Below are 21613 nucleotides of genomic sequence, written 5' to 3'. Positions count from 1 at the left end.
AAAATAAAATAAAATAAAATAAAAAATAAAATAATAAATTCATGTTAAAACAATAAAACATTTGAAACTTCAAAACCTCCTTGTAAAAATGGATCATTTATATATATATATATAAGTTGCTTACGTTAAGAAAAAGAATATTTATACAATGTATTAAGAAAACGAAAAGATTTCAAAAAGGGACAACATACAAGATACAACAAGCAATCTCTAAAGCAATAAATACTACTGGTCCTAGCATTGTGACAGTTTGTATTGAATATCCCAAACCCCCCACCCCCCGTCCCACCCCAACCCGAGTCAACCTCCCTCCCCCTGGTAAACAACGACAAAAAAAGAAGGATAAAACAGACAACGCAATGGAACAATGCATATTAACACAGTAACCCCCCAAATTTCTGTACATTTAAACAAGAACAAGTAACATCACAATTAAAGTTGTTCCTCAGGCGGAGAGGTGTCTCCACAGTCCTCGTGCCCTCTGAGTTTTGGACAGCTGTAAAATGATTGGTTCACAAGCTCGTATTTAATACAAATAATGAAGGAGAACCAATTCTTTGAGAAAAGGGCTCACAGAATCCTCGCCTACTTTGTATATCTGTCTTTAAACATGTCTATGTAAAACTACATAACAATTATGCACTTTTCTGTTGTACAGCTGAAAACAAAAACAAAAAAAAACAAAAAACAAAATCCAAAAAAATCATAAAAATTTGGCAGATTCACAAAGCTATACTCTACAACTTAGTGTATTTAATTTTCAATATTTAATCATAATAATTTCATTTTTAGATAATGACAGGTCAAATATTGACCAATGAACTTTGATAAAGAATTAACAAAATTTTCAAAGCCATATAGCACAGAAAAAACAAGAGAATCAGAACACAGAATGAAAAAAGACAGAAGACTGACGGACAAACAGAGAAAGCCAGTTTAAAAAAACAACCAAGCTAGTCTATTGACTTAGTTACGAGTGAAAGGGGTTGCGTCGGGGTGGAGCTGGGCAGCAGAGAGTGGGAATGACAGCCCGATGTGGGCCTGGAGGAGGCGGAGCCTGTGGGTCGGGACGACGGCACATCTGAGGGGTCCAGGGAGCCGTTGTGTGCCGAGCCGGATGTTTTGCCCGCCCTGGAGTTGTCCAACAGAGCTAAGGGTGGAGGCGGAGCCATGGAGAGGTGTTGGTGTTGGGACGACGAAAGCAGGGGGGGCGGTTTCATAGTCAGTGAGAGAGGTTGCATTTGTTCAGTCTGTGGTTTGGACTCTTTCGAGGACGGGGAGGGAGAAACCATGGAGGGGGAGGATGGGGGGGACTCTAGTAAGCTTCCGTCCGAAGAAGGAGGACTGGCACAGCTGCCTTCACCTTGAATGTAGCGAATGCACTTCTTTTTTCTCCTAAAAAAAAAAAAAAGGGGGGGGGGGGGGGGGACATGTTGAATCTCTTGGCCCGAACAGCAGAGTGAATCACACAGAGCCTTAACGTCCATTTAAATGCACATATCTTAAGGTCGGGACACCCATGCTGATCTCATTAGCAACTTTTGGCGGACCCACTTTCAGACTCTGCATGAAAATGGACGCTAGAGCTGGACGAGATTAGCAGTCTCGCTCTCACATGGTGTCACACGATTACATGCAGAGAGGACAGGACAGTGGGAGGACGAGAGGAAGATGAACAGACCGAATGAGGATGATGAAAGAGGTGAGGCCTACAACTCTCTTTGTTTTCCTTCGGCGGCACAACGCAACTCCAAACAAAAGAACTCCACCCCGGTTTCGCAAACCGCGAGGGGATCCATCCGGTTTACACATCAGCTTGAATTATTACACTTCTCTTTCTCCCTTCTTTTTTTCCTGTCTTTTTCCTTGCATTCCTTCAGGGGAAGTTCAGATGGTGGGGTAAGAGGTTAGAGAGAAAGCGCTACTCTCAGCTTGCCCCTAAGACATGTGTGTGAGCGCTCTGCACAGAGGTCGTGGTGCCATGTTTGCATTTCTGCTCGGGTCAGGACCCTCTCTCGTCTGCTACGCCTACGGCCAGCCATTCCAGCCAGCCACATCTCACCAGCGCCAAGCCAGCGCGCCGTGAGGTAGGGGAAGAGAGAGAGAGAGAGACGAGAAGTGATAGGGTGAGAGAAAGCGAGAGGAACGGAGAGAGCGGGAAAACCTCAGTGTACCTTGCCCTACCTGACCTGACCAACCCTCCCCCCTTCCTCCCCAAAAACTCTCTTTATCCTGCCTAAAGGGCGAGCTCAGTGATGCAGCCGAGGCTAACTCCAAAAGAGAAAAGAAAGAGAGTAAAATAAAAGGGAATTAAATCAAAGACAGGGGGAGCCAGAGAGTTGCGGGAGAACCGGGTTCAATAAACCAACTTCTTAGTGGTTTCGTCATGAAAATAACAGCCAGGTAAGGATTGTTTCTCAAGTCATACCCCCGCCTGCTCTTATGCGTGTTGGTTTCAGACGAAAGTGCGAAAAAAGACACTGAGAGAGACAGTCAGGGAGGTAGATACACACTATGATGAAAAATGACAAAAAGGGGGCGATTTTGGGGCGGAACTCTTGTCACGGCCACTTAAACCCACTTGGTGTACGGTGGAGGGGTCTGCACAGAACAGACTTAATACAGAAGAGACGTGGCACTTCAGGGTCAAAGATGGGTGAAAGAGACAGAGATGTGTTTGTTTGATTCGTCTGCTACTCTACCCTGTACCGTACATGACTGTAGAGCTACAGAACGTCTTCTGCATGGAGGCCGGTCGTGAATTTATGAACGTTTCAGGTCTGTCAATGCGCTAACTGCCTGTCAAACAGCGGCAAATAAGCTAATATCCATTTTTTAAGAGCCATATTGATTCTAAGTATCTCCCTGTGTTCCTTATTGATTTATAGGTCTCTGAGGGAATTTCTCCAGATGCATCTTTCAGGAAACAGAGCTGAGTGGGGTCTTTTAACCTTCCAGCTCCCTAAATCAAGACGCAATTACCAGCGTTTCTCTCAACACAGCCCAAAAATGCACAGGCTATTCCTCTGAATAACAAGCAGTGCTGATGAGCGGCACTACCCCACAAAAAATACCACCCCATCAACTGCCATAAAACAGTTACTGGCTAGCAGGATAGTTTGAAAATTGAAAAAATATTGTGTGGTTTCAACTGAAAAAGTATGAACAACACCAGCCTTTATTTTTTTTTCCTCTGACAAAACTGACATGAGCGAATAAAATCAAAGAGAATCCACAGTCTACAAAATAAATACCAATTATTGTCGTCCCTCAGCGTGTCTGACAACATTGAACCTCTCTACCTAAACATCTAATTGAAAATATTGCATTAAAGCAATTTTAATTTACACAATACAGTTTTGTCAGAAAGATTTTCACCAAACCTGGACTAAAGAGAGTGGATTTTGGAGAATCAGGTGGATTTCTAAACTAGAAAGGATTATGGAGGACAAGTAGAAAACGGACAGTGGAGTATCACAACAGCACAACGTCTGATGTCCAAGATGAGGAAAGGGTGAAAAAGGAAAGAGTGCACAAGCATGACACAGAAAAGGGTATTACTTAGCAGAAACAAATACCTACCATCCACATATTCCCAATTCAAAGACTGCTTGTATTAGAACAGAAAGACAAGAGGTTGGGACTGAATAAAGGGTTATAAGAGAGGAGTGGAGAAGGAAGAAGAAGAAGAAGGGGAAGAAAAAAAGAGAGAGGGGGGATGAGATGGCATCACCCCAACCCTGCCCTCCACAAAACAAGTGGCTACATCACACAGTTCTAATAGAAGTGACTGGGCAGAACAGCACAAAACAGCAGATTAGTTCCTTGGGCAGAAAAACCTGCAATATTGAAGTATACAGATATAAAAATATTCTAAATAAAAAAAGTTTTTGCTTGACTTGAAATTTGAACCACAATGCCTTTGTAATTATTTTTGTTTCGTCATTTTCTGCCCAAGGGTTTCAGTTCGTCTGAAGTGTTTCTAAAGTCAGAAAAGGACAGAAACAAGTAAGAAAGAAGTCTTTGCAAACATATAAACTGAAACAAGGCCTCGGAGATTGAAGTAGGAAAGCATAATCCATGTAAAAAAAGTGTCGAGAGAAGAAAAGATGATTTTTTTGGTCATCTTAAAATCATCATCATCATCTTATTTTAGATGTTCTCCCCAAGAGTGGGGCTGGGAATATACCTGCAGGGTTTGCACCATAAACCCAGCTGGTCAAGCCCGAACAAGGCACGACACTTCTTAGGGGTATTTGCATCTGTTATCCATAGAGGAACATAAAAACACAACAAAGAAAGAAAGAAAGAAAAAAAAAAGCACATGTCATTGGACACAAAAGGCATGGAGCTAGAGCATATGATTCAGCTGTGGACATTGGTACCGTGCCTTCCCAAAAACTTACCATGACCAGCCCATCTCAACCCCCAGGCCACACCCCTCCCCCTTAACAGAGGGAAATAAACCCCGCCTTTTTATTTAACCCCACCTCTTTTCAATTTCAAAAAGGATTGCTATGTGAACTCCTTTTTCACACACTCACACAAAAAAATAAACACACAAACAGCCATTTCACCCAACCTAAAAGAGCAAAACAAACCCCATCTCCCAGATTTGCAGAAGCTGATTGGCAGAGGAAGTGGCGTGGAGAGAATGCGAGGTTGAGAGAGCCAGAAAAGTGGGAGGAGGTACCAACGAGAGAGTTCCCCAGCTGTCACCTGCTCTAGCACACCTGCCGCCACACCAGATACACACCTGCATGGGCCACACCAGTTATTCTGCTGGTCGAGCCCGAAGCGTGCGCGACACTTCTTTGGGGCGCTCAGATCTGACGTGACGAAGAAGGGAAGAGGAAGCCAGCGCAGAGGAGAGATGAAATCAGAAAACAGAGCGGAAAGAGAGATAAATTGAATCCAATGAAAGTCTTTGCACTACTATTTCTCCTACAGATAAATTTAAATAGTGCAGTAATGCATTTACAGACATGTTTGACCCTATTTTGTTAGTCATACAAATAATTAAATTAAAAATCAAACTGTGAGAAACAAATATGAAAGTAAATGAATGACAGAAATCAAATCAGCACACAATGCATGCCTTTCATAACCAAGGCTCTTTATGAATAAATGCTCGTTTGTTAAAAGGTAAGCAGGGCGGGATGCAGCAGACATGGATACATGTCTGCCATATATAATGTCTGATCTAGACTAGAGGAGGAGATAGGGACAGGTTGTTGAGGCAGCAGTAGCAGGGAGGAGCTATAGGAGGGAGGTGGAGCATTAGTTTAAGCCAGGGAAACACTACAAAGCTGCTTCATAAACAGGCCTGGCCCACGTTCATCCACCTCAAACAGTCCAACTGAGCACCAGAGTAAAGGACATGGGTAGACGAGTGTTTGAGGAGGGTGAAGGCAGGCCGTAAGCGGGGCAGATCAAGAGGAGACAGGGCATAACCCGCACTCATGCTGAGGAGGCGCAGGGGCAGCTACTGAAGGCAGTAGATTAAGGAGGTTTACCCTGATAACAACATCTCTGGTTATTCTTAGCATAAAGAGGTCTTTCCTATAAACATACTGCAGCTGCATGCGTAGAGCTGACCAAATCTGGGATCTTTTATCTTTAACATAGTAATACATGACTTTTAACATAGAAGCATCTTTTGATGAAATTATGTGTATAATGAAAAATGGAGCAAAGGAAACAACTGAAAAGGAGCAAAATAAAGTAAAGCAATGTATTCTTCAAGAGAATTACTGAGCTTAGCAAATAAAAAATATATATGAACATGTAGCATTATTCATTAAAGAAAGATCATTAAATATTTGATATACTGCACAAGCACAAATAAATAAATACATAAAGAACCAAAAAAAGGGAAAAAGCAAGTTAGTAATTTAAGACTCAAAATGACATTAGCACCTGTAATCGGAGGGAGTGAAAGGCAAGGGTTTGGAAAATATTCTCTGTGTTCTGGAAAAAAAAAGAACAAGATACAGAGGCCTTCAAAAGGTGTCCATGATGGAGAGCGACCGCAAATACATTCTTCCTGGACAATATCTCACAATAATCAGCATCATGAAGAAGAACGGTAAAGTGAATCAAATGTAATCAGCAAACCTCCTTAATTGAAAGATGTGGGTGAATTTAAAAAACAAACAATTTTCTTTTATCATCACTAAATAAACACATATATACAAAAAAGCATGCAGCAGGCACAGCCCAAAGTTACGTCCACAAAACCACATAAGCACAAGCATGGGCGGCACATTCAGAGGCTGGCACTCGGTCACAAGGGTGATCAACTCACACTCTCAAAACATACATATCACAGTACGATAAATACTGGAGGGGGGCTGGGCAGCTGGTGAGGGGGGAGGTGGGGGGGTCATGCATATTCAATGTTATTAATGCTCAACATGGGGCAAGGGGAGGGGAGGGGGATAACAAGCAGTCTATCGTGTAAATATTGCATTGGGTAGCATAGCTATATACAAAATGAGGCAGGCACAAAAAAAAGAGAGATAAGACAAAAAAAGGCTGGACTTTCATCTTTGAGATGTCACACTTGTGACAGATGATGGGTCTGCTTTAATATGAGAGATAATTGCAGCTCACTTACCATTGCCCTCTCCTGCCTGCTTTTCCCTTTTTCTCTTCTTCTTTTTCCCCTGATAGTTACCCGCCAGAAAAAGAGAAATAGACAGGAACCTTAGTTATTATATTGCAGAAAAGACCGAGACATGAAATGAACAAGAGAGGCCAATGTTTTCACTGATTTATTTATTCATGTAAGAGCCTGAAGGTTTAAACTGCCACTGCAGGACAGAACAGAACTTTCCCTTTCTTTCCCCTCGTCCTATTTCTCTCCTTTTGTTTATTCCTTGTTGTCTCACTGCTGCTTAGTTTTCCTTTCATTGTGAAACGATTGGATTCTCTGGAGGTTTCTTTGAGCGAATCAGTTTACTGGAGGGGAAGAGCAGAACGAGAGAACTTTTGTTGCGTTTGTCCTCAAAAACGAGCTATGTTTCTGCCGGACGAGTCCATGACCGCGGATTTCGTGGAGGCTGAGGTCAGGCCCAGGCGGAATGATTCTTTTGCTCCGGTTGAGGAACTTTGCCTAGGAGAGTCGAGATACACGGTCAGACTCCAAGGGGAGATGACAGGCTGGGCGGCGGGGCCGTTTGTCAGGCGCGAAAATCCGGCGAAACAGTAAACGGTGCGCTCGTTCCCTATTTCTGGCGGCGGAGAGAGATGTCCTCTTTCATCAAAGCTGCGAGGCGTTTAGGCCCTGTGGTTATTTAATTACTCTGATCTCAGCTCGCCTTTCTCTTTTTAGGTGAACCAGTGGAATACTAATGAAAGCAGAGGAAAATCGCACAGTACACGGGGAAAAAGCACATGGACAGCAAATAGATCTAAAATAAATCTAAATACTTCCAGCTAGGCTAAGCTGGTCTGTTTTGCTGGTCTTAAAATGGTTTTGAGCAACTAAACCAGCTTAAGCCAGATAAGACCAGCCAACTACCCAAGTTAAAGCTCTTTTTGTGAGTGGTGAGTGCTATAATTTCCTCCAGAGGCTGTTGGATGTTTGTCATATGATTTGTAAAATACACATCTAGATGGCTTTAAACTGCTGTGTGGCCCCCTGGGGAAGGAATAAACACTGTTACTTGTTGAAAACTTAAAAACTTACATAGTTGTCTCGTGCCGACCAGCCGGGGTACAGCTGCATGTGAAGCTGTCGTTCTTTCCTGGCTAACTCATAGTATTTGGCCTGCTCCTCTCGAGACAGAGCGTGCCACTGCGCATAAAGAAACACACACACACACACACATCCATCAAAACTGCAGCCATCACACTCAGAGAAAGAGACCACTGATATTTTAGGCTCAAACAACACGGAAGTTTTTCCATGAGCGGTCCAACCACCGCGATTAAAATTTCCCCTTCCCATGGTGTTGTACTTTTACTCTAGCAACATTGAGCAAGATTACAATTATACAGAAATAGAAAAGTGAATAAGCAGTGTTTTTCCACCACCGACAACACTGCAATCTGTGGTCTTAGTAGTTGAGACAGTCTGCTGCCATTTCGCATAATGCTTTGGCCTTGTTGTGTGTGTGACGCTCACCCTTCGGCCTAGGATCTGGTTGATAGCTGCGCTCTCTTTCAGTGTGCACTCTGCCACCACTTTGGCTCTCATTTCCTTCATGTAAAGCATGAACGCGTTCAGAGGTTTCTTTATGTGTGGCTGCTTCTTTTTTTCCTCCTCCTTTTTCGCATCCTGATGTTTCCTGCGAATGGGTGGGATGAGATGTTAGCATATGCATTCCAACTTGATTAATTAATTAATAGAGAATGGAAAAGCGTAAAGTGAACTTACGAGCTGTTGAGGGACCCGATGTCACTGTGAGAGGACTCCTGCTTGACGTTAGGTGTGACGATGGCTGGGTGGGGGATTCCTGTGGCGTGCAAACTGTGGTGGGGTGGCACCATGTGATGTGGGAACCTGGAGGAGAGAAGACTGTGTAAATCGTCAGAGTGGACACGGGTGAAATGATGGATGGATACACACATTCACAGAGTAAAGCACTGAATATGAGCTAAAGACTTCACACATCACAGCAGCTATAAACACAAAGCAACACCTTGTACATCTGTTATGTGGGAGAAGGGAAGGGACAAATCTGAAATGTGATGCATTGCAAGCTCAAACAAAATAGCAGGGAGTGATTTTTGTTGGATCACAAAAGAGGGAAAATAGGAGTCATTTCAGAGGTGGAAAAAGTGATTATATTTTGATTCAGATTTTTTTCTTTAGAATAATACTGATAATTTATTCAAAATAACAAATAATGAATAATAATGACCAAATTTTTAGATTTTTTTATGTTGTTTTTAACATCAACATTGGAAAGGATCGTGAACCGTGGACTATAATATTAGTTAAGACCCACACAGCCTTAGTAATGTCAACAAAAGTCATTTCAAAGGTGGAGAAAAGACTACATTTTGATGAAATATAAAATACTGGGATTTTTCCCCCCCTTTCTAATAATGAGTTCTGATGAATCACATTCCATAGCCATGTATGAATAAAGTAAACAGGTAAAGTAAAAGTAAAATTAAATAAAGCAAAACTGTTTTTAAATCAATATTTAAAAACATTTAGGGTGGTCATTTTCTTCTCATTTATTTACTAATTGATTTACAATTACATTTCTTGCATTATACACTAAAATGTCACCCTGCCTGATTGAAGGACTTATCTACAATATCATTTCCCAATGCATTGTGTAAAGATCTGTAGGAAAGCAGAATAAATTCCTGAGCATACAAATAAACATATCTGTGCCCGTGTCTGTGTGTGTGTGTGCAGTGCGTCCCAGCTGTGCATGGCCGTACACAAATCTGAGAGAAAGAATGGAGGATGATGAAAAAAAAAGAGAAGGAATAATTCTTTTTTTCAAACAGCTCATTATCTGCTTGAGTGTGGCTATATGGCTTGGAGCCAGAATATAATGATGAGCGTAAACTCACAAGGAACAACTAGTTTCTGTTGAAGGTTCTCTCTGGGGACTGTGTTTCCCCCCAATCTCTCTTCTCCTATTCTCTCTTTCCTTTATCCCTGACACATGTGTGTTTGTGCCATGTCACCCAGGCCGCCCGCCCGCTCCTACTGAGTGGGGACCGGCGTTGTGGCTGCAGTGCCGTGATCATTAGCCCCCACCTTTTTCTTGCTCTTTCTGTCCTTGCATACTTGTTAAAATTTCCTCTGTTCCGTCGTCCAATTTTTCCCTCCTCTTTCTTCCTGACTGTCCCATCAGCACGGCCCCCACCCGTGCCGCTGTTGCCATAGCGAGGCCCAGGTTATGGTTTAAACATGACGTCCATCCCTTTGAAGCACAGGGCATCATTCGGCTCATCAGCACGCAGCAGAGTCTGCCACCAATTTAGCCCTGCTGAGGGAAGAGCGAGACAGAGGTGTGCAGAGAAGGGCCCCTGCAGGGTCCAATGTCTCAATCTTCTTCCACACCAGCCGAGTGTCAGTGAGTGCCATTTAATTGCCAATCGGAGCAATGGCCTCGGCGCCTGTTTAATGTATAATGACCCCGACGGTGCACTCTGTCTGTCATCCGCTTTCTATTCCTCGGTGGAAAAAGAAGGGATTGGAGCGGAGGTGCGGATGGAGGAACATATCAAAGGGCAGGCACGGGCAGGGACCGAGAGGCCTACACTTTCCTCCCCGTCACCAGGGACGGCCGACACACCTGTACGACTCCAACCCCATTATCAAAACAATGTAGCTCATTTGCCGGATCCGAGTCCGCGGCGTTCGTGCTCTGAAATGTATTTTTTAGATGGCTGAAGCGTTACCTGGGTGAAAAGCAGATCGCTACATGAAGCCCTGTGTGCTAACTGCATAATAAATGGCAGCAGATAGGGCCATCAGAATCTCTGTAAGCCGAAGACAGGCACCAGAGAGAGACATATGGGCTTCTCTTAATCCCGAGGCCTTCTGGAGTTGCTGTCCACTGACAGAGAAAGACGACAAAGCAAGATTTCCCGCTCTCTCTCTTGCCCTCTTTATTCATAGAAAAACCATAAACACAATTAATGAAACCTTTTCCTGGTGCTCATTATTTTTGCGCAGGAGGCTGGTGACAGCAGACGCCACCGATTTTGACACAAACATGCTAAAGCACCTTCCCTCCGCAGAGACACAAGACCACCACTTATTAATCTATGCTAATTCAATTACAGATTATCAAAACGCATTAGCTCTTCCCCAGCACATCACCAATCCCCCTAGCCCCCATTCAGAAGATTCAATTAGCCTGCACTGGAAATAGGATGATCACAATATAAAGGCCTCATTAGAACAGAATCAGCTGTCACTTAAGCGAAGGTCCAGTGTCTGAGCAGAGGCTGCAGACCTGCACAGGCGCCTGACAGCGGAGCAGGCAGAATAGGCTCATTCCAGGCCTTTGGCAGGGTACAGACGACTTCTCTATGGAGCCGAGAACTCAAAACACACACAAGAGTGAAAGCTGTTGGTGTCAAATGTATGAGGCCTTGGTTTCAAAGCCAGCTGTTAATAAAAATGGACCTTTAAGAGTCAGGACCAGCTGCAAAGACCCTGTGCTCATAAGCAGAGCAGCTGCCAATGCACTCATCACTGCGAAGCTAAATATTGTGTTTCAGAGCTATTATGTTTGGCCTGACCACTTTAAACTGTGTGAGGATGATGAAAATATACTAGATGCAAGTGAGAGATAGGGCCTCATTCACTCACGCAAACAGAATGAATGTAAATGTAAATGTTTTGTTCAAACACTCTCACGTAAAATCGATTTACATGAAAATTCATTCTGCTAGATTTGATGAAATTTTCACATTTCATGAATCAACTATAAATATACTGTGTAAACTAAAAATGTACATTTACTGTACTGCGTAAATGCACTTTGCTCCACATAAGCATTGTTTTGCGAAAAATTCTCTCATGAATGAGGCCCAATGTTTGTGTATGTTAAATATCCTGATGTGCTGTACAGAAATATGGAACAGGACAATTCTGTGAGCTCAGGAGTACCTTCTCCAAGGCTTTTCATGCTTAAACCCAGGCCAGTGTTTAAGGGTGCACAGACCCTTTCCCTGTTTCTCCCTCCTTCTCTTGGTTCCCTGCTCACATTTATCAATCAACGTCCTATGGTCTAAGCTCACCAGGCCTCCAGAGCTGCTTTTCCAATCACGCTGCAATTAAACAGGAGTTTGTCCCTGTCTGGAGACACAGGCTGGGCTTGAGTTGGTCTCTATTTCTCGAAACAATAAACCAGATGTTTCTCTGTGCCTCTCTGGCTAGTCTCGCCACCATCATCATCATCATTTTCACATTCATCATCATTGTGAAAAGAGTATCATATGCTTCAGATTAGGGGGAAAGGCTGAGTAAATGCAGAAGAAGGTGACCACCATATGAAGCTCTTGGATCTCACGTTTGTGTTTGAATGACATAAAAGCAACAAAGCAAACAGAGATTTGTCATCTAAAGCAAACACCTCCCACTTCTCACATAACAGATGAGTAACAGTCACAAGGGAGCAATCGCTATGACAGTTAAAACAAACATACGCTCACACACATTTCCCACAATCCCCCCACACACTGAACCATTACTGCTCTCCTGGGGACATTTGCGTCCAAATCGCCACTTAAACCAGACCCCAAAGGGGCACACAAAGCTCTCGCTCAGAGTCCAACGACAGCCCCCTGAAATCTGCAGCACTTTTACTTTTACGAAGAGATTCATTTACTTATGACGTTAAGACATTGACAGGCCTCTCGTTCTCTGCCATTCAGTCGGGGTAAACGTTCTTCAGGGGTCTCATTATAAAATGATAACAACAATTAATATTTTAATACGTAGCGGATCGCATGGGACTGTCTTCTTTTTGAACACTGAGACAAGAGCTGTCTCTCCTTAAGGGAGAAGTTTGTGAGGGTTTGACACGCTCACAGATCACACTTGCATTCTCAGCGAGTCGGTCGTCCCAAGGCTCAACTCACCTTGACATGGACGCATTGACAGTGAGGGCAGTTGGGTAGGGGTGTCTGAAACCTCCCGTCGTGATTGGGTAAACTGGTTGACCTTGCCTAGGAAAAGAAGAAAGAAAGAGAGGTACAGGAAGGGATGAAAAAAGAGAAAAAAGCACTCTCTATGCAGGCGGCTTTATTCTCATTTGATCAGAACAAAAATCTAGGGGATTGCAGAGCGCAGATCAAAGGGAAGCAAACTCTGAACAATTTGAATGCCACAAATCTGATAGGAATGGCTAATTAAATTTCATAACCCCGCGCTTGGTGTCGATGGAGGCCCTCTCCCTGAGCTGAAACTAGGTGTTTTGTTGTGCTAATTAAAGACGAAGCACCGGCCCCTTTAATGGAGCCATCACGCTAATTGAGGTCTACACATCCAAAGACAAACAATAATGAATGTAAATTTATACCAAAATAAAGTGCAGAGAATCAAAGGGCCGTGGCTGCGCTTGGGGCCTCTCTCGGTATTTAGATCGCGGTGAGAAAACATTAAATTAACAGAGCTTAATTTGTAGCCTTTTGTCATATTAACAAGTGTTGACAAGAGTTACCAGGGGAGAGCCCCCGTGTGGAATTGTGGGTAAAATACTGGCAATCACAGTTCATTACTCTAATTGGACAATACAGAGACATGCAAAATAGCATTTGCCACAAAGAGGCAATTTAGAGTTTAGGGGATGAAGAAAGCCATGGGTGCATTGCTGTGGGCCCCAGCGGTGCCCTTCTAGAATGTATAAACTGTACAGAGGTTATGAGTTAGCTTTTGCGCTGTAAGATGGCCAAAGTTTCAAACTGCATATTAAATACCCAGCACATGGCAAAGTGGGCAAGAGGTCTGACAAATATAAAATACATGATGACAAAATGCAATATATTTGAACAAAGCTTAATTTTTTTTTTATGTCATATTTAAAGTGGAATCAAATATCAGAGTTCATGATAAAAATCTGGGATCTGCGATTCAAAATCGAATTTAACCCAATAAATAAAGATAAAAAAACATTGATAACATAATTCAATATTTCTAATATTTACAGTTTTAATATATATTAAAAATACATATTAAAAAACAAATTTATTTAAAAAATAGAACAAACTTTGATACATTAAGGCATTTTTGTGGTCTCAGACTTTTGGAATCCACCATACATTATTTTATAACAGCACAAAACAAAGAAGAATAAAATTGGGCTGCTTACTGTGGTACTAACCATCCTAGCGGATGGGGAATCTGGCCTACAGTGCCAGGTGACAGGGGGTAGTAGGGGGATATATCTGAAGGATGTGGAGGCCTTGGGATTCCTGCAAGAGAAATACATGTTGTACAATACAATACATCCAATGCAAAGAAAAGAATGAAGAGTGATTGAGAGAGAGAGAGAGAGAGAGAGAGAGAGAGAGAGAGAGAGAGAGAGAGAGAGAGAGAGAGAGAGAGAGAGAGAGAGTGTGTGTGTGTGTGTGTGTGTGTGTGTGTGTGTGTGTGTGTGTGTGTGTGTGTGTGTGTGTGTGTGTGTGTGTGAGAACGGTATGAAAATGTTTCTGCTCTTGTCCTGACAAAGAAATTCCCTGATGAAGTTTAAGTGTTAAATTTATCCTCTGTGAGATACACAATTGAACAAAGTCAACATCAGAGGGAGGTGGGAAAGGGAGGAGGTTGAGCTCACATGCACAGCTCTAAATAACACATTCTGATCAAAGCTTGTGGAGGCAGCCACGATGTTGTATGGCACACGGGGGAGAGGAGAAAAAATACAGAGCCCTGTCACATTTGTCTATCGAATCAGAGGATTAACAACGGGCGATAATTGAGGTTCACAAGTCAACAACGCAAACACTGTGGCACGTGTTAAGAGAGAATGACATATTAGCAGCGGATGTCTGTTCAAGTGCCTCAATATTGGTTTTGGAGTTTAACGGCCAATTAACTATATTATCAACATCACACATGATGGGTAGAAGGTTTAAAACAATTCCTAAAAAAAGAAGAGTCCACAAAAACAGTCACCTGGTTTACAATAACATACGTTAGCAAGCCAGCTGACTTTGGATTGACTAAATATACTTCCATCTAGTCTACTTAATGTTGTTTTGCTTCAAAATCTACTAAATCTGGTTTTATAAAAATAAAAACAAAATATTCTTCTCAATACTAGTGGCTAATGGCAGCTGTGCAGGAGGAGGAAAACAATGCCTCCACAGCACACTGGCACTGTATGCAGCGGTCTTAATACAATTTGTTAATTAATTAAACTCGAAACTCAATTAAGCGAGCCATTAAGCAGCACATTAAACAGTCTCTGAGTCTTTAAAGAGGCCCTTAGTGATGAGGTCTGTTATGAGAACAGAAAAAGCCCTCTAAAAATCAACATGCAGGTTGTTGACAGCTTTGAAGAGCAGCTGCTTGACTGTATAGTGTTGCAGAGGAGCAAAATACCTTTCTGTTTGATAATCTGATTTCGAAACATACTACCAAATGACATTATATCACACCTGAAGAGAAATCGTTTTGTTGTGAGATGAGAATCCTGACAGATACAACAACATAAGCCTTCAAATCGAGTTTCCTGGAAAACCTCCTGCTCATACAGTTTTCATCCGGGTTTGGAAATCTAGACTCCCCGGATCGTCTGATTTATATGTCATCAAAAGAGGGGGGAAATTAAATTATGTTCCTCAGAATCAGAACAAGAGTTGCTTCGGGATCCCGCAGTTAAGTATAAGAGGTCCCTGAATACATCTCCCAAAAGTCAAGTGGCTCCACAGGCTTAACTGACCCAGGTCAACGGCTCTATCTCAACATGCACACAAAAGGAGGGGCGCAACCTTGGCCCAGCGCCACGATGACTCCAAAACGCTCTGATGCATCTTACCAGGTAGCTGAATGCAGCAGTACAGACTGAGCAATCGGCGAGATCATACAGTGCAACCGGGACAACGCTGTTAGTTAACCAGGCCTGAAGGATAGCCTTGGGTTTCGTCCTGCCTGTTCTAAAATTCATGAATGTAAAGGAAGACGTGCATGCATATGTACCTGTTTTGGGGTCCACGTCTGCCTGTAGATGTGGAGGGGGGTTCCCAGGCGTGAAGTGCTCATTGCTGTAGGTGATCAGAGGTGTGAGCGGGTGCACATGGTGAGGGTGCTGTACCACAGGGACCTTATTAGACTGGCAAAAAAATAGAGGGATGGGGGTGGGAATAAAAAGAAGAAGCCGTTAATACATGTTTGGGTTGGGGCAGAAACACACCAGCGCCTCTAATTCGACTAATATGCGTCCATCATAATCCGCAAGCCAATTCTCAGAACAGTGTGGTTTGTAATTAAAAACAGTTTCTGAGGTGCAGAATATTGATTCACACAGTCATTGGATACATAAAAGACGCGGTGCCTGATTGCATTATGTGTCCGACCCAAAAAGCACTCGCAGAAACCACGTAATATACCAAATGACAGCCAATCAAAGCGCACTCTCCCTCCTTTTTCTCTGGGTTTCCCACATCTCGTGCTCCCACCCCTTCCTTTTCCTTCAGGGTCTGGTTTTTGGAAAAGGTTTGCATTATAAAAGATAGGAGAGGAGGGGTGGGAGGGGAGGGGAAGAGAGAAAATCCATTTCTGCATTTTGGTCAAATTGGTTTTAGCTATGTAATCTGCTCTTTGTGTTCTTAAGTGGCACAGGCCCCATTTTCAATTACCCAAGATTACAGCCGAGCAGAGGGGTGCTGAGGCATAGCCTGGCATTAGTGTATTCCCAGTGCACGCGACCTAACCAGATTACTGCCGTGCTGTAGATTTGACGGGCCACACGTGGAAAGGGATTTGCTCCCGCTAGACACTATAAATCGACGCAAACCGAGCCGACTGACAGGAAAACATCTAGCACCCTGAGTTGTTCGCATACATGCCCGCTCTGAGGCGTCCGTGTGTCTGATTGACAGCTGTAGATGTCCTGCAGCCAATTCGAGGGGAAGGAAAGGGCACGCAGGGGCCAGTGTCTTTATTTAAAACGTTCCAAATTTAAATCCAGCACTCGAGATGTTGTTAAAAAAACAATGGAGCTGAACATCAGAACATGTTTTATAAAAGCAGAGGCAAGCCATCCTTTTGTCAGGACTAAAATATCTGAGCTTTCAAAATGGGAAGGACACCAGGACCCAAGTCTGAGCTGAAGTGTCCATCTAGGGCCTCTAAACTGGGAGAAAGAGGCACAGAGAGAGGCCACTTTCAGCATTGGGGGCGTTCCGCTCTGCCATATTCCCAATGAAAGATTAATGAACTGAACAGAGCTGCTTGGGGAAAGAAAAGGGGCTCTGGGGACGTTTTCAGGGCCCCTGAGAGCAGAAAACTGTGTGGAGACAGAAAGAGAAATGGGAAAAGGAAAGCGCGCGGCCACAGAGAAAAACAACGAGAGGAGAGATAACATATAAAAACTGATTTTTAAAAAAGAAAAGAAAAGAAAGACCTGTCATAAGAAAAACAGACGGGGATGATGACAGTTGCCAAACAGCTGACGAGTTTGCCATTAAGGGAACGATGCCGCACACCCCTCCACCGCAAGCTACCCCATAACCTCCCCCTCAGTAATGATGTGAAAGAATGTTGTCAATTCTCTCCGCGCTGAAAGGCTTTAGTAGCCATTTAAATGAGTTCTTTTGTCCGGAGCCTCTCCATTGAGGGACAGCTCCAAATGGCAGTCCACTGCGGCCACATTCACCCAGAGACAAGCCAAATGATTTACATCACAGTCACTGGGCCTAACAGAACTCCTTTCAAATGCCACACAGCCCCACGAATAATAGCTGGGCATCCCGTTTAACTGGCTTCTGGGTAGCACAGCACGCTATCGCGGCTCGATACAGTGGCGTCTCCGCCCGCTTCTCTACCTGAACAGATCAGCAAAACCCTGAGAATAAAAGAGGTAGACCGGAATAGCTGGAAATGGAAATTACTTTAGCTTGTACTGTTCTCATTGGGAGAAATGCGCCTGCTAAATGACTAATAAAAAAAAAAAAGTGGACCTGTGTTCAGGTCTCATTTTAAAACATGCAAGCACTTTTCTGGTTGGTTTTTCTTTCTTTTTTTTCCCCATGATGCCTTCTGGACAAGACACACAGCAGGACAAGAATAACATGGCACAATGGATAATCAGCATACAAAAACATTCTTCAAACAATTCCCCTTCTGAGTGCTATTCAAGTCCATTAAGTCTTCAGTCTTAAGAAAAGCTTCACAATAAATCTGGCTCTATTGACCCCAATGCTATTGTATGATGGCTTTACCCTGTTCCTCCAGACATGGCTAATTGTCTCTAGCAACTCAGGGGAGTGAGGAAGACCACCTACGTACACGCCCGTACATACCCGCGTACTGTCGGACGCTAACAATCGCAGAATACGCGTTCTTTAAAACCCCACTTCTAAAACAACTCATTGAGTTTGGAGACTGACACACGGAGGTCCAGCGAGACGCACAATAAACCCACACAAGGAACACAAAGAAAATATGTGGGCGTCTTTTTTCCCTATTATGTGCAAAGAAAGCAGGCTACTTCCTGTTTAATCGTTTGCCAATACCTCCCACCACAACCATTATGAATAGATAGAAGAAAAAAGGCTAAAGGACTAATTCACATAACCAGGTAAATAATAATAATAAACCTAGATCTCTAGATGTGGTTATTTCCTGAGAAAATAAGCAAATTTGTAGATGCCCTTGGATGAGGTAAATAAATAAAATAAAATATGTGTCAACAAATCTGTCAGCATACCCATTGAGTGTGTGAGTAAATCTGTAGACATACGTACCCCCCTCCAAACCAATGAGATTGACAGTTGCTGCTTAGGGTCGTGACCCCTAGTGGTGGTCTTACAAAAGCCTGGCCTGTTTTAATGGAGAGGCCTGTTTGTCTTAGAAGAGCATGTCACGCTCGTTTCAATGCAGCGCCTATCAAATCCTGTCCTTCACTCTCTTTTCCTGTTTCGTTCACAAAGTAATGTGCACGCACACACACACACCCCTTATGACATCTTTAGATGTGTCTTCAGACAGTTTTTTAGTTTTTTTGCGATTGTGATCACAAAATCATAACTTTTTAAACTCACAAAATACACATGGTTACGTAAGAGAAATAATATCTCAGGGTTCTCACTCCTTTTAAGCAACATATTTTTATCCTTTTTGATAATTTTTAGTAAAAACTTAAACTGCATCATAATATATATGAATTATTTATATAGTGCCTATCTCATATAGGCCGCTTTAAAGGGTAAGCCTTGCAAACAAAGCAAGAAAACAAAATACTGCATAATCATTTAAAAAAATTATTTCAAGAAGATTGTTTTCTTAGACAATGAAATATTTAAGAGCAGAACCTAGTCATTTAAATCATAATAATCATAACTCCATCATTTAAAATGTACAATTTAAACATGTATGAAACCCCTGATATGAAGTAAATCTTACATCAGTCGGGTCGATAAGACTAATGGGAAATAAGTGATATTCGGGTACGCCTGTGGAAGAGATACAAGGAGAAAGAGAAAGACAGGGCCGGACAGCAGCAGGAAAAAGCTGTTGGCGCAGCATTTCCGCTTGGTGGCACCTTGCAGAGCAATTTAAAGACAAAATGTGAAGGTGGCGACCTTGTGGCCCCTGAGGGCCCGAGCGCCTCACTCCGCTTTACGGCATGATATGATGAGTTGTCACTGGAGCTTGTGGGCTCTAATGAGCTGTAGTGGGGCTGGGGGACGGGGGGGACGCAGGGGGTGTGACATCCTCATGATGGATAGAGGGGCTCTCAGGCCTGCGAAATTCCAGAGCAAGCAAAAAAAAAGCAGCCAAGGACTTGAACTCGAGAAGTGTACGTGCCAATGGCTCGCATCCAAACATAGTGGACACAATGCAGAAAACATCCACGCTTGTTTATGTATGAGAATGTTCAAATGAGGAAGAAATAGACGCAGCCAAATGTGTGCTGTTTGTAAAAGAACGCTCGAAATGAGACAGAAGAACTTCAAAAGAATGTGGAACTATGATGATGTCACCGTAACAACCCTCATCCACCCACACACACACACACAATCAAAACAAATGACTCGCTACAACATCTATAAAATTATAAATAGCAACTTCCCTCCTGTTCTCAATGCTGAAGAATATTGTGCCAGTTTTCTACTTCCTTCATTTAAAAACAAATATGATAAAGAAAATGACAAATCAAACGTCTCAAGTGGTTAAAAACATACGAAAAAATGACATTGCTTCTAATGAAATTGAAAGCAGCATAAAAATGGTTGCATAAAAAAGTATTATTTAACAAATAACTATTTATGCATTTTAATCAATTTATAAAATTTACATGGAAGCAAATGACAATTTTCTGTCAATTTAAAACAAAGAAATTTTTAATTACAACAGAACATGCCAATTTCAAATCTCCAACAGGCTAAAATTAAGCACAGAACACTAATGAAATATTCATATAATGCATACATTATTCCTTCCCTTCCTTTGCAAACCCTCAACTTTAACTAGGTGCACCATGCACATCTTCAAATGCCATATCAATCAATCTATCTCTAAGTTCTTCCTTATGAAACACACACGCACACACAGATCTCGTAAGCCACTCTGAGGCAGATAAAATGACAGTGCATTACTCAGTCTAACAAAAGCAGAAAGATGATTTAAAAAAGGCCATAGGAGTGTGAAAACAGCGTGTGTAATAGCGCTGAGCACTTACCCAGGCATTAAGACTGAATTGCCAGCAGCCAACCTGCTGTAGGAGAGACAGCCCAGAGGCCAGAGAGCCAGTCTTTCCTCCCCTGTCCTCCAGCCCCAGTGAAAGGCCTTCTCTCGGGTACATGAGCCCTCCCCTGTCCTCCACCTCTCACTCCCGCCAACGAATAAGACTTTTTCTCCTTTCTTCCCTGTCTTCTTGTTCTTTTTCAACCTTAGCTTCTTTCCCAAAACTGCTATTGTGTTTGAGCGGGCGCATGTGTGTGTCCCTCACCAAAGGGTCGCACACACTGAAGTTCACGTGCACGCCATTGTTCGCAGGGCTTTTTTTTTTTTCTTTGCTTTTTTTCTCGCGGATCACAGGGGGATCTGCGTCTTAGGACGTCCGGCAAGGCCTGTCCTCCGCCAGCAGATAATCGCTCATCTCTCCTTCTCCGTGAGGTTTTCCTTCAGCGGTCAGTCGGTCCAGCTCAAAGACATACGTTTTTTGTTTTTTTAAAGATGAAGAGAAATCTCACTTGATAGTTATCAGAGCTGCAGAGATGTCTTCCCATAAGCAAAAGAAACATGAAAAAACACTAGGAAAAAAGGCTTATTACTGTTGTGCATGTGTCTGTCCAAGTTTGTGTGTGTGTATGTGTGTTTGTGTGGGTTCTGCAGTGCCTCCAGGATGCCCAAAGACGAACTAGCAGCTTGAAAAGCCTTGGCTACAACAAGGTAAAGCGAGCAAGGGAAGGAGACAGAAAGAGAGAGAGAGAGCGAGAGAAAAGACAAGAGAAAACAACATCCATAAAGGGAGGGCAAGATCAGCAAAGTGTGTCAAGCAGTCACTTAGCTGTGTGATTCTGACAGTCCCCTCTTAAGCCCACCATCCGGGGGAGGACGGAGGAAAAGGGGAGAAAGGTATTTGTCTGCGTTTTGACATGGACGTGACATCAATGTGGGGTCTTGTTTCTATTGTTTTATTCTCTACTTCTGTTTTAAGGGGGATAAAGAAGATCCAACATTTAACTCTCAGTGGCCTTGCCCTGACAAATCTACAAAGGCCTTTTGTGCATCCACAATTTCTCTTATTCGTTTCTGCTTTTTTTATTTTACTTTGCCGTCTTTATATTTTTTTAAAATATTTTTTTTTCTTCCCTCAAATGAATTATTCACAAACAAACCATTCTTCACATAAAACAAGGAAATGAAATAAGGATATGGAAGACAGAATGCTCACTAATAACTTAAAAAACATCTGATCAAATTCCATGTTATTTCCCCTTGTTTTTTTATTTT

At 42.7% G+C, this 21613-nt stretch overlaps 1 protein-coding gene across 16 annotated transcripts in view; it reads right to left on the bottom strand.

Moving 5' to 3' along the window:
* Positions 1-321: 321 nt before the first annotated feature.
* The window catches only part of tcf7l2 (transcription factor 7 like 2), an 89430-nt gene continuing 68138 nt past the window's right edge, over positions 322-21613 (bottom strand). For 3 of the 16 annotated variants that reach the window (XM_081392638.1, XM_081392630.1, XM_081392631.1), the window contains 10 exons: positions 15632-15764; positions 13800-13902; positions 12571-12657; positions 8384-8524; positions 8132-8294; positions 7694-7801; positions 6620-6683; positions 5920-5970; positions 4757-4829; positions 322-1395 (listed from right to left, as the gene is read on the bottom strand). In XM_081392638.1, coding sequence (XP_081248764.1) covers positions 954-1395; positions 4757-4829; positions 5920-5970; positions 6620-6683; positions 7694-7801; positions 8132-8294; positions 8384-8524; positions 12571-12657; positions 13800-13902; positions 15632-15764 — 1365 coding nt within the window. In that variant the 3' untranslated portion in view covers positions 322-953. Of the gene's footprint in view, positions 1396-4189; positions 4263-4756; positions 4830-5919; positions 5971-6619; positions 6684-7693; positions 7802-8131; positions 8295-8383; positions 8525-12570; positions 12658-13799; positions 13903-15631; positions 15765-21613 lie in introns of all 16 variants that reach the window. The other 13 variants (XM_081392640.1, XM_081392634.1, XM_081392643.1 and 10 more) reach the window with 11 other exon arrangements.

The sequence above is a fragment of the Scardinius erythrophthalmus genome (assembly GCF_964197995.2).
Source record: "Scardinius erythrophthalmus genome assembly, chromosome: 18".
Classification (NCBI taxonomy): Eukaryota; Metazoa; Chordata; class Actinopteri; order Cypriniformes; family Leuciscidae; genus Scardinius; species Scardinius erythrophthalmus.
This window is presented reverse-complemented; position numbering and strand designations above follow the sequence as displayed.